Consider the following 15,138-nt stretch of genomic DNA (forward strand, 5'->3'; position numbering starts at 1 on the left):
TTCTTTTAAAATCTTTGAATAATGTGCTGCTTTTAGCTTTTAACACTGTTTCTGTTTGTTTAATGTTGTAAGCCACCTTGGGTCTTCTTTTAGGAGAAAGGTGTGGTAAAAGTATTTCAAATAAATACGTGCAAACCTGCAGTGAGCCACAGAACTCGATGCATTGCTCTCTTTAGATCTAGGCCCATAAAACCTTTCCTGGTGGCGGTGGTGGGAGAAGTAATAAACGAGAGTATAGCGAGTGCTGTTCTATTGAAATGTTTTAAAAACGAACTCCAGGTTGTGAAACAATTTGATCTCCTACACAGCATATGGCAAACCCACTCGCCGTGATAAAGAGTAACAGATAAACAGGAGCAAACTAGAAACTAGACTTCAAAATAGAAATGCAGAAACTTTTATTTTGCAACAGTGGATAGATGTAGGAAGAGACATGTGATGGAGGAACCAGCTGAGGGAACATAACACCCACGAGTGAATGGTATCGGCAGCCGTCCCGGAAGGAACGGTAATGCAATCATGCTGAAATCTCACCTGGATTCTCCTCAGAATCTTTCAGGTATCAAAAAACAATTCTATGAAAAATTAGAGATGTTCTGTCCCGTAATGTAAAAGCTGGCAACAGTCTGAGATTTAGGGACTATACAAACTCACCCTGGAATTGAACCGTGCATACCCTTCTGAACATCTTCCCCCAATATTTTTGGAAAAAAGTCCCCTCTAGAGAGAAAGGCCAATTTCACAATGAGTTGGCTCCATCTCTCCTGATGTTTCGGGGCCAGGGATGGGGTACCATGCACATACTGGCAAGGAGAAACAAGGCAAAATTCGCCACCACCATCACATCCTCTAAAGGCCATAAGGGATTTTTTTTTTTTGAGTTAAAAAGAAATAAAACCTGGGAGAGCGCGACGCTTGGGCTCCCGGACGACCCCATGAAGACCCCCGATCTCAAATTCCTTCCTTCTCTCAGGGATCAAATAGGAAATTGTTGTGGGTTTTTCCGGCTCTTTGGCCGTGTTCTGAAGATTGTTCTTCCTAATGTTTCGCCAGTCCCTGTAGCTGGCATCTTCAGAGTACAGGAGTCAGAACCCTGTCTGTGCTTTGGTGCAGTTTGTTGGATAGTTGATAGCTGTGGGATCAGCTTTTTGTCCTTTTCAGGGGATTGGGTGATTATGGTGATCAGTGTGTTTTTGTTGTGGGTGTATTGTTGTGATAAGGGGGAGAGCCTTCGAGAATACACAGGAAACAGTTTCTTTTCAAAAGTCAAGGGGAAGGTCAGTCTTCCTCTTCACAAAAAATTATTCCATTTGATACATCTGACATCCTTTCCCTCCACATCCTTATAAAAGGGGCCTTGATCAGTTTGCTGGTTGCTTTCTTCTTGTTCTTAATTTTTGTTTGCCTGTGTTTATCCTAGTAGAGCCACCTGGATACCCACCTGGGCCATGCCAGTATGGCTGGGATGCCACAGCATGATTTAAAGCACTCTCCGAACATAAGGAAGCTTATGCTACATCCAACCCTGCCTTGCTGGACAGTAAATTGGTGAGGATACAATGGTTGTGTAGATCAGCGGTTCCCAATCTTGGGTAACCCAGATGTTCTTGGAGTGCAATCCCAGGAATCCTAGCCAGCACAGCTAGTGGTGAAGGCTTCTGGGAGTTTTACTCGAAGAACACCTGGGAACCAAAGGTCGGGAACCACTGGCGTAGACTAAGGTTTTTGCACATTGCTGCCACCACCACCAGTGCTAAAACTCTGTGGAGTTCAACAACATTTCTGCGCAACCCAGCCGACTGGATGTCTCTTTTGTGAATGGTTCCAACTTCATGCATCAAATGGAGGGGGGACAATGTTACTTTAGATATGTATTCTTAAAGCTTTCAACTATTTTAAATACTGAGCTTTAATTCCTCCCTGCCTCAGAATGACTGAAGAAAAATGAAAGGTTCTGAGTTTCCGGGAGTAAAATCATCAAGTTTAGTAGTAGATTTATTTGTCTGCTACGATGCACAATCATGTCTGAACAAAAGAGCCACTGAAAATCAAACCGTGTGGCTTTATAGCTGGATTCGTAGGACGGGTGTCAGTTGATGTTTTCAACGAAAAATGTGTGCCTGAAAAGCACAGAGCAGAAAGGGAGGCGAGGGTTGTGCTGATATGACGGCAAGCCCCCTACCTCCTCCTTTTCCTCTTTTCACAGCATTTTCCTCTTCTCAAACTCCTGGAGGGATTAAAAAAGAAAGATGGTTTTATTGCAATGGTTTATTATTTATCAGCCTCTTCTGATTTATCAGCCTCTTCTCTCAACTGGATATTTCTGCTTCTCTCCCCCTGTTCTTCCTTGTGCCCCGGGTCTCCTTCTGTCCTTCCTTGACAACAACATTGGATTGGTTTCTGAGGTCACCGTGAGATTTAGTTGGGAAAACGAAAGTGGGAACATCCCTTGCGCACTGCTCCGCGGTCAGAGAGAGAGGAGGGCCAAGAACCTTGCCTGCAGGATGCTTGACTTCCACCTTTAGAATGAGGACATCCTGCAAGACGTCCGCAGCTTTTGACAAACCGCTTTTATTTATGACACAGAATGTTTTTAAATCCCTAGGCTACTTGATGAGTTTCTCAACACCACTGGACAGTGAAACCACAAAAACTGTACGGGGGAAAACCCCTAATGAAACCCTGAAAGGAAACCACAGACAAAAATATAAATATTACTATTAAATCGGAGGGACCATTTCATTTTGTCCTCAACTGTCTTTGAAGATGAGTGAGGCTGAGAATAACAGGAACAACATTCCAAGCTGAGTAAGAATTTGATTCCAGCTCCCATTGCTCTCAGCCCCACAAATATGTGTGCACTTAAATTAGCCATCCCCAATCTGGTACTCTGCAGATGTGCTAAAACTACCACTCCCAAGTGGGATGGGAGTTGCAGTTCCAACTACCTGGAGAGAATCAAGGTGAGAAAGCCACCGTATTTGAAAAATCTATTGACAGGGATGAAATCTGATCTCCTTTTCCAGAAATCAAGATCAAGTTTATCAACTCAGGAGACAAGTGTTATTGTCTTTACCAGCATTTAATGACCGCTTGACCAACCTTGTACATGGTGGATCCCAGCTGAGCAGGAGACATACTGACAGTCACCCCAGCGTTTTGAAGGGCAGTAATTTTCTCTTTAGCTCCACCTTTCCCACCAGCAATGATTGCTCCCGCGTGGCCCATCCTTCTGCCTGGAGGAGCGGTGACTCCGGCTATAAACGACACAACCGGCTTGGAGTCTGGACCCTGTGATTTTTTTAAAAAAGTATTTGTTTCATTAGCAGGAAAAAAGAGAGAAGATATGATACATACCCTAACAGATGCAGTCAGCAGCATTAAAAGGCGAGAAAGAAGAAAACCTAATCTTTGTTGAGATAATAAGAATCTTGTATGCTTTCTAACACTTAGCATCAGTGGGAGGGGGGCTTTTAGGACCTAAAGGGATTCTCCTTTCCCACTAAACTATTGGTAAAGTTATTTTTCTCAGCTCTGGTTTGTCTCTCCACTTCCTGTTTGCTTCACTTCCTTTGCTTGTTAGTCTCTCTCTTCTTTATTAACTCCCAAACATGCAGAAAGCATGGAGGCAGCTAACCCACATGTGGAAATTCTGTTTTTCTATTTTTCTGTTGACTGTAACTAAAGACAGCTACTGTAAGTAAAGATACCCTTTTCTGCTTAAAATGCTTCCAACATGATTTTTAACATACAAAGTACTAGTCACTGTGAAAAGTACTGGGCCACTGAAATTTATGCTATTCTCTCATGCTTCCTCTGTATAATTGTTTTTTGTACCTGATACTCTTCAAACTGTAAAAGGAATTAATCACATTCTCCAATAATCTTAACAAAGCTAACCAAGAATAAAAGCTCTAAAACTGGTTAAATTACTTGGGAAAGTTGCTTTTTTGGACTACAGCTGCCAAAATCTTGGCTGGGAATGCTTGAAGTTGCCATCCAAAAAGGATGTGTAACATTTCACTGATCTGAGGATTATAGGCAGAGAAAGGGGTGTACGTATGTAACAGAATGCTCATGTGACACATATGGGAGATTTGAAATCAACTCCCGCACGAGACATCCTACGAAATCTGGACATCTTTAAAGCAAAGAACTGGGTAATAATAATCTTTGGTGCTTTTTCTTAACAGCCCGATAAGCTATACCGAAACAAGGTAGCTGGCTGGCCAAAAAAAAAAAAAAGTTTTGATCCAGGCAATGAGTCAGTTCCTCCAGCACCTAAAATTCAGCATATGAAAGAAAAAGAAGCTTATAGAAACAGAATCCAAATTTGTGGGAAAGGATTGTTAAGTTCCACTTCAAAAGAACAAACCATAGCAAAAATAAAACCCTGGCCTGAACTTGTTTACGAAAATGCCCCATTCCTTCGTTCCGTGCATCTCCTTGCCAGCAAACTAGCGGACCTTGGGTTCAATTGAAATATAAAGTAGCTCCCACAAGTCTGTAGTCGAGGCACAACATCTCTGCACCTAGCTTTTGAAACACCACTGATCCACCTTCCTGCTGAGATATGTGTAGTCAACTTTGTTACAAACAACTGCACCTACTATGGATCCCTTCTAAATGAGGTGGCACAAGAGAAAACATGATTTGGGATTTATCTTCATCTTTCACGGATACATTATAGAGAGGGACATAAAAGCCCTAGCATGACTAGAAGGTAACCTTTCATCTAAACCCCCAGACTTTAAAGAGCTAAATACTCCACTCTTCCCTAAGAACAGAAAATCCACACTTAGAAAATACTGGCTGAAATCCTATTGTGCAGCTCCATGTGCACAACAGGAATGACATCAGCAGCGTCAGCCAATCACTGCAGGTTAAAAGGTCCTTTTGGTAATTTCTAGGTCCATGTGACTCGTGCACAATGTGACAAAGTTGTGTACCCCCTGAAATTGCCAACGGAAGCCTGGAATCGTTGGCAATGTGCCTCTGCAGCTGATGTCATTCCTCTTGCCCAGGCAGAGCTATGCAACAGGATTTCAGCCATTTTTAAAAAGAAAAACTGAGCTTACAGAATTGTTTTTCTTAAGGAAGTCGGCAGCGTCCTCTTCAGCATTTCCCCCAATCTCGCCTATCAATATGATCCCTTCCGTGTGGGGATCCTTCAGGAAGACATCCAGACAGTCAATAAAATTTGTTCCATTGAACGGGTCTCCTCCGATTCCTGAAAGAGATTCAAAGGAGACCATGAAAAGCAACACAGAGCTTTCAGAGATCAAACCCAGTAGAAAGATTTGCTGACTTTCAATTAGAGATCGGCATGAAATGCTGGTTCGGCAGTTCACATTGGTTCATTTCTCAGCAAATAGTTGTTTGGCAGTTCCTGGCCCCGCCTCCTCCAGCAGCTGCCCACTCTGAGCGGGTGCCCACCAGAGGGGGTGAGGTTGAGAAATGCTGAATACATAGTCAGCACAAATGTATAGTAGGACCCACTGTATCCATAGGATCAGTACCTCTGGTTTCACTTATCACGTGAAAAAAAAATAAGATAAATAAAACCCAGAAATGCATATTCCCAAGATGTAATATCAGGACTGGTGACTAGATGGAATCAGAGAGTGTGCTATAGATATATGTACAGACACTAAACAAACTATAGTGGTGCCTCGCATAACGAGCGCACCGTTTAACGACGAATCCGCATAGCAATCTATTTTTTTAGATTGCTAATGCGATTGCATTGCAATGTTTTAATGGGCAAAACATCGCATTGCGATGTTTCTAGAACAGCTGATCAGCGGTTCCAAAATGGCCGCCGCAACCATTTCCGCGTGGTTTCCCCGCTTACTGAGGGCGCGAAAATGGCGGCGCTATGGAGGAACTTCGCATAACTGTGAGTTTGGGCCCCATAGGAACACATTAAACGAAGTTTAATGCGTTCCTATGGGGTTTTTAGTTTTGTTTTGCGATGTTTCCGGATAGTGATGATTAATCCGGAACGGATTAACGTCACTATGCGGGCACCACTGTAGATGAAAGTGCTTTGCTTATTCACTATTTCCAGCACTGGCAGGGGTGGGTGGCATTGGAACCTATCCTCATGAGCATCACAGTCCTACTGTAGTTCACATTGACTTCACCAGGTCTACATTTAGTAGACTAAAAGTGAATTCAACCCCACATGTTTTGTGCAAAGAACCTTTTCAACAATTCCCTTAAACACCAGGAATGCTAACAAAACACTGCCAGCCAGGTGCCACTGCAAAGCTTTGGTTGGCTATGTTTATTTGATTAATTTAAAATATTTCTATCCTGCCTTTTTCCTTAAAGGGACCTATACTTCCACAATTTGTGAATATGCAGCAACTTTAGCCCCCCTCCTTATCTGTAGTGGGTCTCTCAAGGAGGTGCTCAGGAAATCTGTACACATTAAACTACTTACACTTAATAGATCAGAACTCGAAAAGTTGGGTTACTGTTCTGGAGGTTTAATCCAGGAAGAATTCCTTCGTCCTCTTTCTATAAATTAAATTCCTTTCCTACCCCCAGGCAAAAGGCATGAGAAGAGACACGCGTGCTCAGATTCCTGACCCATCTGATCCAACACCCTGTCAACCAGGAATTTCTGGGAAAAAGACCTCTCAAGCTGTTGTTCCCTAACAACTGGTACGTATGTTACAAAAAAAGTGCTCCAGATCTGACGGCTTGTGCAAAATATATTTGAACATTCCACAATGCTTAAGCACTGCTGGAATTCAACCAAAACCAAACCAAAGGGCTTTTGTCAGTGCAGTTAACAGCTGGCCTTTTAATATATTCGCGAAGACTTTCACGGCCGGGATCTAATGATTGTTGTGGGTTTTTCAGGCTCTTTGGCCGTGTTCTGAAGGTTGTCCTTCCTAACGTTTCGCCAGTCTCTGTGGCCGGCATCTTCAGAGGCCAGCACTCTGTGCTCTGGTGTAGTTGGCTTTGGGAGTGCAGTATTTATGGCTGTGAGATAGGCCTTTGTCTTTTCATGTAGATGGGTGATTAGTGTGTACACCAGAGCACAGAGTGCTGTCCTCTGAAGAAGAACAACCTTCAGAACACGGCTAAAGAGCCCGAAAAACCCACAACAACCATCAGCTGGCCTTTTATTCAGACCTGAGGTCAATACACAACATGGCATCATCTCAAACAATACATGGCAAAACTTTTTTTTTAAGCACACACTTATGTGTGTGAATCACCTGAATCACACTTATGGCCTTGTTAAGCTTTTAAGGTACTGAGCTCAAGATTGCTTTTGCATGCACGCTGAAGGGTCTCTGCCGCCTGCCATTTCCTACCACACAGACAGGCAAATACGTAAATAGGGAGGAACACATCTACAGTCAACATATTCCTTCATACCATTAGCAGCGGAAGATAGCAAAGGCATCTCCTTCCTTCCTACGCCTGTCTATGTGGCAGCAAGCAATCACCTTCAGAGGAAAAGAAATACAACGGCGATTTGCCTCCAAGGGCCTTGGCAGACTAGAACTCAGCCAGGCATTCTAACAAAACCCTTTTGATTAAAAAGCGGAGGCACTGGAGCAAAGCTGCATGAGCCTGTCACATGATTACCATCCTGCTGGCAAGAGCCAGCATATGACCGACTACTATTTGTTGTTTACCTCTTGGAATCACCAAGGTAAGGTTAGAAAGCACTGCCTTCCCTCGGATTTATTCATTTATTTATTTAACTTATATGCTGCCCACATTACCCGAAGGTCTCTGGGCGGCTTACAGCATTTAAAATACAATAAAAAGGCAAAATAAAAGGGCAAAATAATTAAAATGCAATTAAAATATATATTCAAAAAATTGCCATCAGACCCACAGCTGATATTATTTCAGTTAAAAAGCCATTTAGCTTAAGACATTGCTACACACCATATTCTTAAAGCCACTTCAGAGAGAAAACAACATTTGCTGCTCTCTCTTTCCTTATGAGTTAACAAATCACCCAGAAGTTTTTGGAAGTGCAATCATATCCCATAATTCATTCTTTTCACACACACCACCTTCACCGGAACACCCCGTGGTGTGAGCAATCTTTATAGCAATGGCAGCAAGAAAGCACAAGATTTCAGCACTACTTCAAATATGACTTTAAGGCAGAAGGGGAAAAGAGCTAGAGTGCAACACACAGTTTCCACAATCTTGTGTGCTGCCTTACTCATGAATTGAGCCTCTCTTAAACTTACCAACACAGACGGATTGTCCCAGTCCGACTTGAGTTGTCTGATGAACAGCTTCATATGTCAGAGTTCCGGATCTTGATACAATACCTGAAGAGCAAGGGCCAAAAATGATGATCACAGAGAAGCAATGAAAAGCGACGAACTAGCCTTAGCGTGTATTGCTTCATATAAAGGAATGAAACCAGGACATTACACAAAGCCACTGCATTCAAACTTGTTACAATAGGGATCCCTAAAACACAGTGTACGACTGGAGGGAGTTGGTATTACACCTGTAGTCCGAGACACAACAGACCCACTAGAACAAAATTCGGCACTACTGAACTCTTATTGTTCCCAGGTCAGCTGCAAGCAGCACCTTGGCAGGCAACGTTTTCTCATTGGCTACAGCTTCTAAATTGAAAACCACAGGGGATGCAGGATAATGTCTTCATTGTGAACGCGAAGACAGCCAGGAGAAAACCAGAAGAGCTTTCCACAAGGAGCCTTGCGGTGCAGTGGTTACACTGCAATACTGCAGCCAAAACTCTGCTCTCCCAGGTGCCATCCAGGATAGCTGGCTGGTGGTTCACTTAGCCGTCCATCCTTCCAAGGTCAGTAAACTGAGTACGCAGCTTGTAAGGATGGGATGGGCTGAAAGTGTACCTGCCTAATTAAATGGCAAACCGCCCAGAGAGTAGTTTAAGTGCTATGGGGTGGTGTAGAAGCAGCATACTTTGTTTTTTACCAACATGCTATTGTTCACTCATTTCATAGTAAAAGACCAGCATCTGTCACAGAACCACCTTGCGTTCCCTTATTGGAGGCAAGGTGACCTATAAAGGACACTAAATAAATAAATAAGTCTCCAGAAGGAGCTCCACAATACCAACAGCACATCCAGGTCCACTCAAGTCAAGTGTGAGCTTGCTAGGATGTGGCCTGTGTGCTACTTTGAAAGCTCTCTGCAAAAAAATTCCCCCCTTTCCTTTCTGTCTCCCCTTTTTCCTTTGCCTTTGGTAACTGTAGGGCTACCGAGAAAGTGGCAATCCACTTTGATAGTGACCAATTCAGTGAATGGAGTCTGGCATGCTGGCCTAAGTAGAGCAGCGCCTGAGTTCTGCAAAGGCATCTGCCTTTGCTGCAGGAAGACAGATAAAGGTACTGCTACCAAAAGTTGCTGAGACTAGATTTATTTGGGGCTTACTGAGAACACTAACCTTCCTGTTTGCCTAGGCATGTTCTCTGCTGCTGCCGTTACAAAATGCACAATTTTAAAAGGACCGGACACTCTCCATATCCCAGTATCCTGCCCTGCCATCATATTCTTATCATTCGCACCCTGGAGCTGCTGAATTAAGTCAGGATCCATGGGTCTAATTCAATGTACCTGGGATGGCCAATTGCATAGACAGAAACACGTCTTCCGAACGGGAAGGCATCATTTCATGAATGTGCATTTTATACTAGGATGCTCAGTAAAAGACATAGCAAAAACACAACTACGGAATAAACACGGTTGCAGTTTCAAAAACAAATGCAACAGGCTGGTCTGAGATCTTACCGATTCTTCCTTTCTTGTGAATGTGACCGGGCATGATACCAATTTTGCATTCTCCAGGCTAAAAGCAAAACCAAATCCAAAAGACAAACAATCAGATATTAGTGTTTCCTTTCCTAACTACCAAGTTCTTAGACTACAAAAGTCTTAGATCTATCAGCGGAGGGGGGGGGGGACTTTCCATAATGCCTGGCCTACCTAAAACTTTGTAAAGAATTCTAGATCATATCCCAGGACACATTCTCTCGATCCTGGTGGGCTCTATGGAGGGTTCCTCATTCACCACAGCACATGGCAGGAACATACTATGACATGCCAGCATTGGCAGTGAGAAGACATTCGTTTTTAAAATGAAGCCTGTAGGATGGGGGACTTTATGCTTTGTGGGTCCGAGAGCAAATTCTCTGCCTCCTACTCCACCCCCAGATACACAGTGGGCCATGCCCGCGTCACAAATCCCATGCCTTGAGGGAAAAGCAAATCAAGAAGCCTTCTTGTGCTTCCATAAAACCCTTTACAAATCACTGGGGGGGAAAGGCATGCAGAGGTAGTGTGGTGTAGTGGTAAAAGCACTGGATGACAACTCGGGAGATCTGGATTCATATCCCCACTCAGCCACGCAACTTAGCTGATGATCTTGGGCCTCTCAGCCTGACCTACCTCACAGGAATTTTGTGAAGACAAAATGGGGAGAGGAGAGAGAGCATTGTGCACTGCCATGACCTTGGAAAATAGGATATACACGCACCAAACAAATAAAACAATAAAAGCGTAAGATACTGTCTCTTCTTTTAAGGTACACTAGCCACTTCCGGAAGGCACATCGGGGAGAGAAAGGGAGGAATTACAAGATGATCAGGATGATGCCGATCCGGAAGGACAAGCTAAGATGCCAAAATTACAAGATGCACCAGTCTATATTTCTAAAAACATCCTTTATTCCCCCAAAGACAATTTACCAATCCATGTCAACTCGATTTGAGCCCTTACGTTGATAACGCCCGGGCAATTGGGGCCAACAAGCCGAGTCTTGTTCTGCCGAAGTAACTTGTGTTTGACGCGCACCATGTCCTGCTGAGGAATACCTTCTGTAATGCACACAACAAGGGAGATTTCGGCGTCAATGGCTTCGTTGATGGCAGCGGCTGCGAACGGCGGTGGCACGTATATGGCGGAGGCCGTAGCACCTGTTTTCTCCTTAGCCTAAGACGCAATTACATTAACTTAAATCTTGCCGTTCTTTAGAAACACCCAACTTACCAACAAGAGTACTCTTATCATTCAAAACAAAAACTACCAGTTTTCTGTGTATAAGACTATACTTTTGTCTAAAATCTTTAGACTAAAAATTGAGAGTCATCTTATACACGGAAGCAAGCTGAGAAGAGTACAAAAACAAGTGGAGGGGAAAGCAGGGATCAAAGCGATCCTGCAGTGCTTTGATCCCTTTTCCCCCACCCTTGCTAAGCCCCACTTAGATTTCTTAATTTTGGATTAGAAAAGTGGGCGTCTTATACATGGGAAGAGCCTTATACACGAAAAAATATGGTATATTCTTGTCACTCAGATATTCGGTCAAGCACATCAGAAATTCTGCAACTGCCTTACCTTTTGAGAGCTCATTATCAGATTCATGGTTAAATCAGCCTGAGCGCAGCTGATTGTCAAAAGGCACGGTGCAAGTGGCAGACCCAAATGCAGGAGACTCTGCTGCTTAATGATGAATCCCCACTGATATAAATCCCACTGATTCAATGGGCAAAATCCAACTGCATGAGTAAGAGCACCTTCAAAAAAAGCTTTCCTCCTCCAGCAGTTAGTCGTTAAAGAGAATTGATACAATGAGTGCCATGAAAAGTCCCAGCAGAAAGAATTCCAAAACTGTGGGGCCACTATGGAAAAGGCCCTGCCCTGAATCCCCGCCTATCTGACCATTTTAGCATCAAGTCAGAGAATACTGCCTTTCTGTAACAAGTAAGTTCACAGAGACACATAAATAACTTGGTGTCAGACTTTCCAGGCGCTAAAGATAAAGACCTCCACTTTTAACAGAGCCTAGCAATGAAGGGGCAATCAATGCGGGAGGTGCAAATTCCAAACATCTGGCCCGGCAAGCATCCCCACAGCCTAGTTCTGTACCAGTAGAAATTTCTTGTCTGCATTAAAAGACAGCATTATTTTAAGAGCATGACAGTCTTGTCTGAATGGAACAGGGCAAACGATCAATCTGTATTGACTCCCAGAACATTACCTCTATCACTGAGTTAAAGACCGGAAGTCCCAAGTGGGTTTTGCCCCCTTTGCCTGGAGAGATCCCTCCTACTAGATTGGTGCCATATTCCAAAGCCTGTTGACTATGAAAGGTACCCTGCAAGAGAGATGCAAACAAGACAAGTAGCCTAATTAAACTTGAGAGGACAAGGACACTGGTGTGCGCATACCCCTGAAAGGAACAGAACCTGGGAGAGAGCATTCGTAGCTACCAGAAGGCTCGAGTTTTAAAAAATCTAGTACCTTAGAAAGACCAAATGTCACATTTTCCCCCAAGGAACTCTGGATTCTTCAACTGAAGTTGTTTATTTTGGTTCATCAGTCTTTGTGCGTGTGGGACACATATGCACATTAAGTCCCAAGCAACACCATACTGTGGTTCTAAAACCAGTCGCTCCCAACCTTGGTTAACTCAGGAACTTGTGGTCTGCAATTCCCAGAAACACTTAATGGCATATCATCCAATTAGAATACTAGAAATGTATTCTACTGCTTCTAAAACCAAAGGCAATTTCCTATATACTCCCTATGAAAACTCAGCATTTCGAATATTAAGTGTGGCATGGGAGTCTATAAATAGAAGGCACTATTTGTGGTACAGATAACACCACATTGGCCAAAATCCTGCCTGTAGCATAACCCCAAGCATAATTTTCTTTCTGTTCCTCCCTTTTAAACAAAGCACCACTGCTGCCCGGGGGGGGGGGGGGGGAAGAGATGTGCATGCACCAAGTCAGTGTGCATGTGCACTCTCAAGCATGGTAGCAGTGGTGCTTAGTTTCCTAGGGAGGAAGGGATGGATAGTTATGAGTGGGCTTAAACTCATAACAGGATTTCAACCAGCATCCAGGAACAACACAGATAACCTTCCGCCTAGCACAGTGGTCAGGGAACTTTTATATCTCCCCCCAACAAATTTTTTTTATATATATGCTGAAATTACCCCCTTGATTTGAAAGGAAGGATCTCGGTCACACGCGGCCAGTCAAGCGCCGCCACCAAAGCCTCGCCTGGGTGGCGGTGGCCCGCCTTCCCCTTTGCCTGGTAGGGTCCTCCTCCGCCTGGCTCAGTCCTTGGCCCCACAGAGGCGTCTCCTGGGCAACTGTCAAAGAGCAGCAGGTGGCTCACCCGCCGGGGGTGCCCAGTGCTGCCTCCTGCTCCGGCACCGGCTCTGGCAGCTGCTCGCTGGGGCGGCCGCGTCATGGCTCGCCATCAGGGCTCATGCAGGCCTCACCATAAATCGCCATGACAGCTGCCACATGGAAGGCAAGAGGCTCTGCCAGGCCCCCCAAGCCAGCGTGGAGGTGGCGTCAAAAGAAGCCACCCAGCTAGGTAAGTGCCGCTGCCGTCCGACGGGCTCCTCCGGGAATAGGGTCGTGGGGCAGCAGCCTGGTGCAACGAAGCTGAGCTTGGCCAGGGCTGCCGTAATGGCTGCACCCGCCCCCCTCCGCCACAATCCACCTCTCCGGGCACTGGAAGGAGAGGCTCCTCCTGGCTGGGGCGCTCTAGCCGCTTGCCCCTGCCTCACCCTCTGCCATGGCCAGCCCCACCACCACCACCTCGGCTGCCCTACGCCACCAGCGGGGGCCTGCTGCTGGCTGCCATCCACCATGACGTGGATGCAGCCAGGCTGGAGAAGGGGGGGAAGGGGTGATCGGGCAGCCAGGGTATCCCCCCCCCGGGCAGAAGAGCAGGAAGAGGAGGAGGAAGAGGGAAAAGGTTAGGGTTGCGCCCTCATTACCCCCAGGATTTTCATTTTTACCTCATTTGGGGTAATTTACCCCTGTTCCCTGACCTCTGGCCTAGCACATACAGGCATTCAGAATTAGGAAAATGATTTCAGACCTAGCACCAATGATCCATTTATTTTTCACTGTCAGAATTAACATTTGAACAACTACATACTGTACTGCTAAAAATTCAATAAGGGAATCTTTAGAATATTATATATCTCCCATTAAGCATTGAAGAACAATTGTTTATTAATTCTTGACAATTAATAAGAATAACCACATTAACATTTTCTTTCATTGCTAAAAATTCTAGAGCTAGAGTTGTCTTAACAGACAAACATGTATGCTTTAGAGACTCCATTTGCTTCTACTTTGACTTTTAACTGCCCAGAGTACTGTGTCGCACTAACTGGCCAACATAAAAGTTTAATAAATAAGTAAGTGCAGCATGAGAAAAGAGAAAGATCTGACAGTTCACTCAAGAGACATACCTGTTTTCCGGTAAAACCTTGGCAGATAACTTTTGTGTCTTTATTGATGTAAAGATTCTTCCGTGTGGCTGAATAGGAACAATGCCGGACCCCATTTTTCTGCACTAGAAAAGAAAAAAGTAGAAAGCATAATATTCAGTATGCTTTTCTAGCGCATCAGTTGAAAACCTTCATCCTTCAAGATTCTGCATTTCTCATGCAGCTGGATGGAGAAAACTCCAAGGATCAATCATAGAAGCAATGTCTATGAACAGGTATGAGAACTAGGCATAGAGGTGACTGACTTCTGACTCTCCTTTATTATCCCACTCACAACCAGTGTTCTCAACTGTTTACAACACACAAAACAATTACGACTGACATCAGGTGCCTTTCCCCAATATTTCAAAAAAAGCACCGAGTTCTCAGTCCACATACTGCTGAAGCCTACCTTGTAGGATTTTGAGCACAACCTTGCTAGCATGTGAAATACATGTAATTATTTATTATTATTAATTATTTGATTTATATCCCGCTCATCTGATCAAATCGACCACTCTGAGCGGCAATTGTGCAGTAGTTGAAGTATTCTTTGGTACTGCCCTTCTTTGGGATTGAGATGTAGACTGATCTTTTCCAGTCCTCTGGCCACTGCTGAGTTTTCCAAACTTGCTGGCATATTGAGTGTAGCACCTTAACAGCGTCATCTTAATATGCCTCGCAACACACTAGAGTACACACCCAGCAGAATAGCCTTGCCATGCTGCTTGTGGGCTCTTCAGAATCCAAAGAACGATGGACTCAATAGACCTTTTGTCTGATGTGGCTCCAATTTTCCCTTGTCTTCTCATAAAACTATACCATGATACATTCACCTGCATTCTTACTCCACT

General features: G+C 44.3%; 1 protein-coding gene across 1 annotated transcript in view; it reads right to left on the reverse strand.

The window, feature by feature from the left end:
• Positions 1-381: 381 nt before the first annotated feature.
• The window catches only part of SUCLG1 (succinate-CoA ligase GDP/ADP-forming subunit alpha), a 17,655-nt gene continuing 2,898 nt past the window's right edge, over positions 382-15,138 (reverse strand). The window contains exons 2-9 of the mRNA XM_020815224.3: positions 14,267-14,370; positions 12,023-12,139; positions 10,762-10,974; positions 9,775-9,832; positions 8,235-8,318; positions 5,079-5,230; positions 3,103-3,291; positions 382-2,227 (exon numbers count right to left, since the gene is read on the reverse strand). Of these exons, the coding sequence (XP_020670883.2) occupies positions 2,201-2,227; positions 3,103-3,291; positions 5,079-5,230; positions 8,235-8,318; positions 9,775-9,832; positions 10,762-10,974; positions 12,023-12,139; positions 14,267-14,370 (944 nt within the window). The 3' untranslated portion in view covers positions 382-2,200. The remainder of the gene's footprint in view (positions 2,228-3,102; positions 3,292-5,078; positions 5,231-8,234; positions 8,319-9,774; positions 9,833-10,761; positions 10,975-12,022; positions 12,140-14,266; positions 14,371-15,138) is intronic.

Source organism: Pogona vitticeps, chromosome 5 (genome assembly GCF_051106095.1).
Source record: "Pogona vitticeps strain Pit_001003342236 chromosome 5, PviZW2.1, whole genome shotgun sequence".
Lineage (NCBI taxonomy): Eukaryota > Metazoa > Chordata > Lepidosauria > Squamata > Agamidae > Pogona > Pogona vitticeps.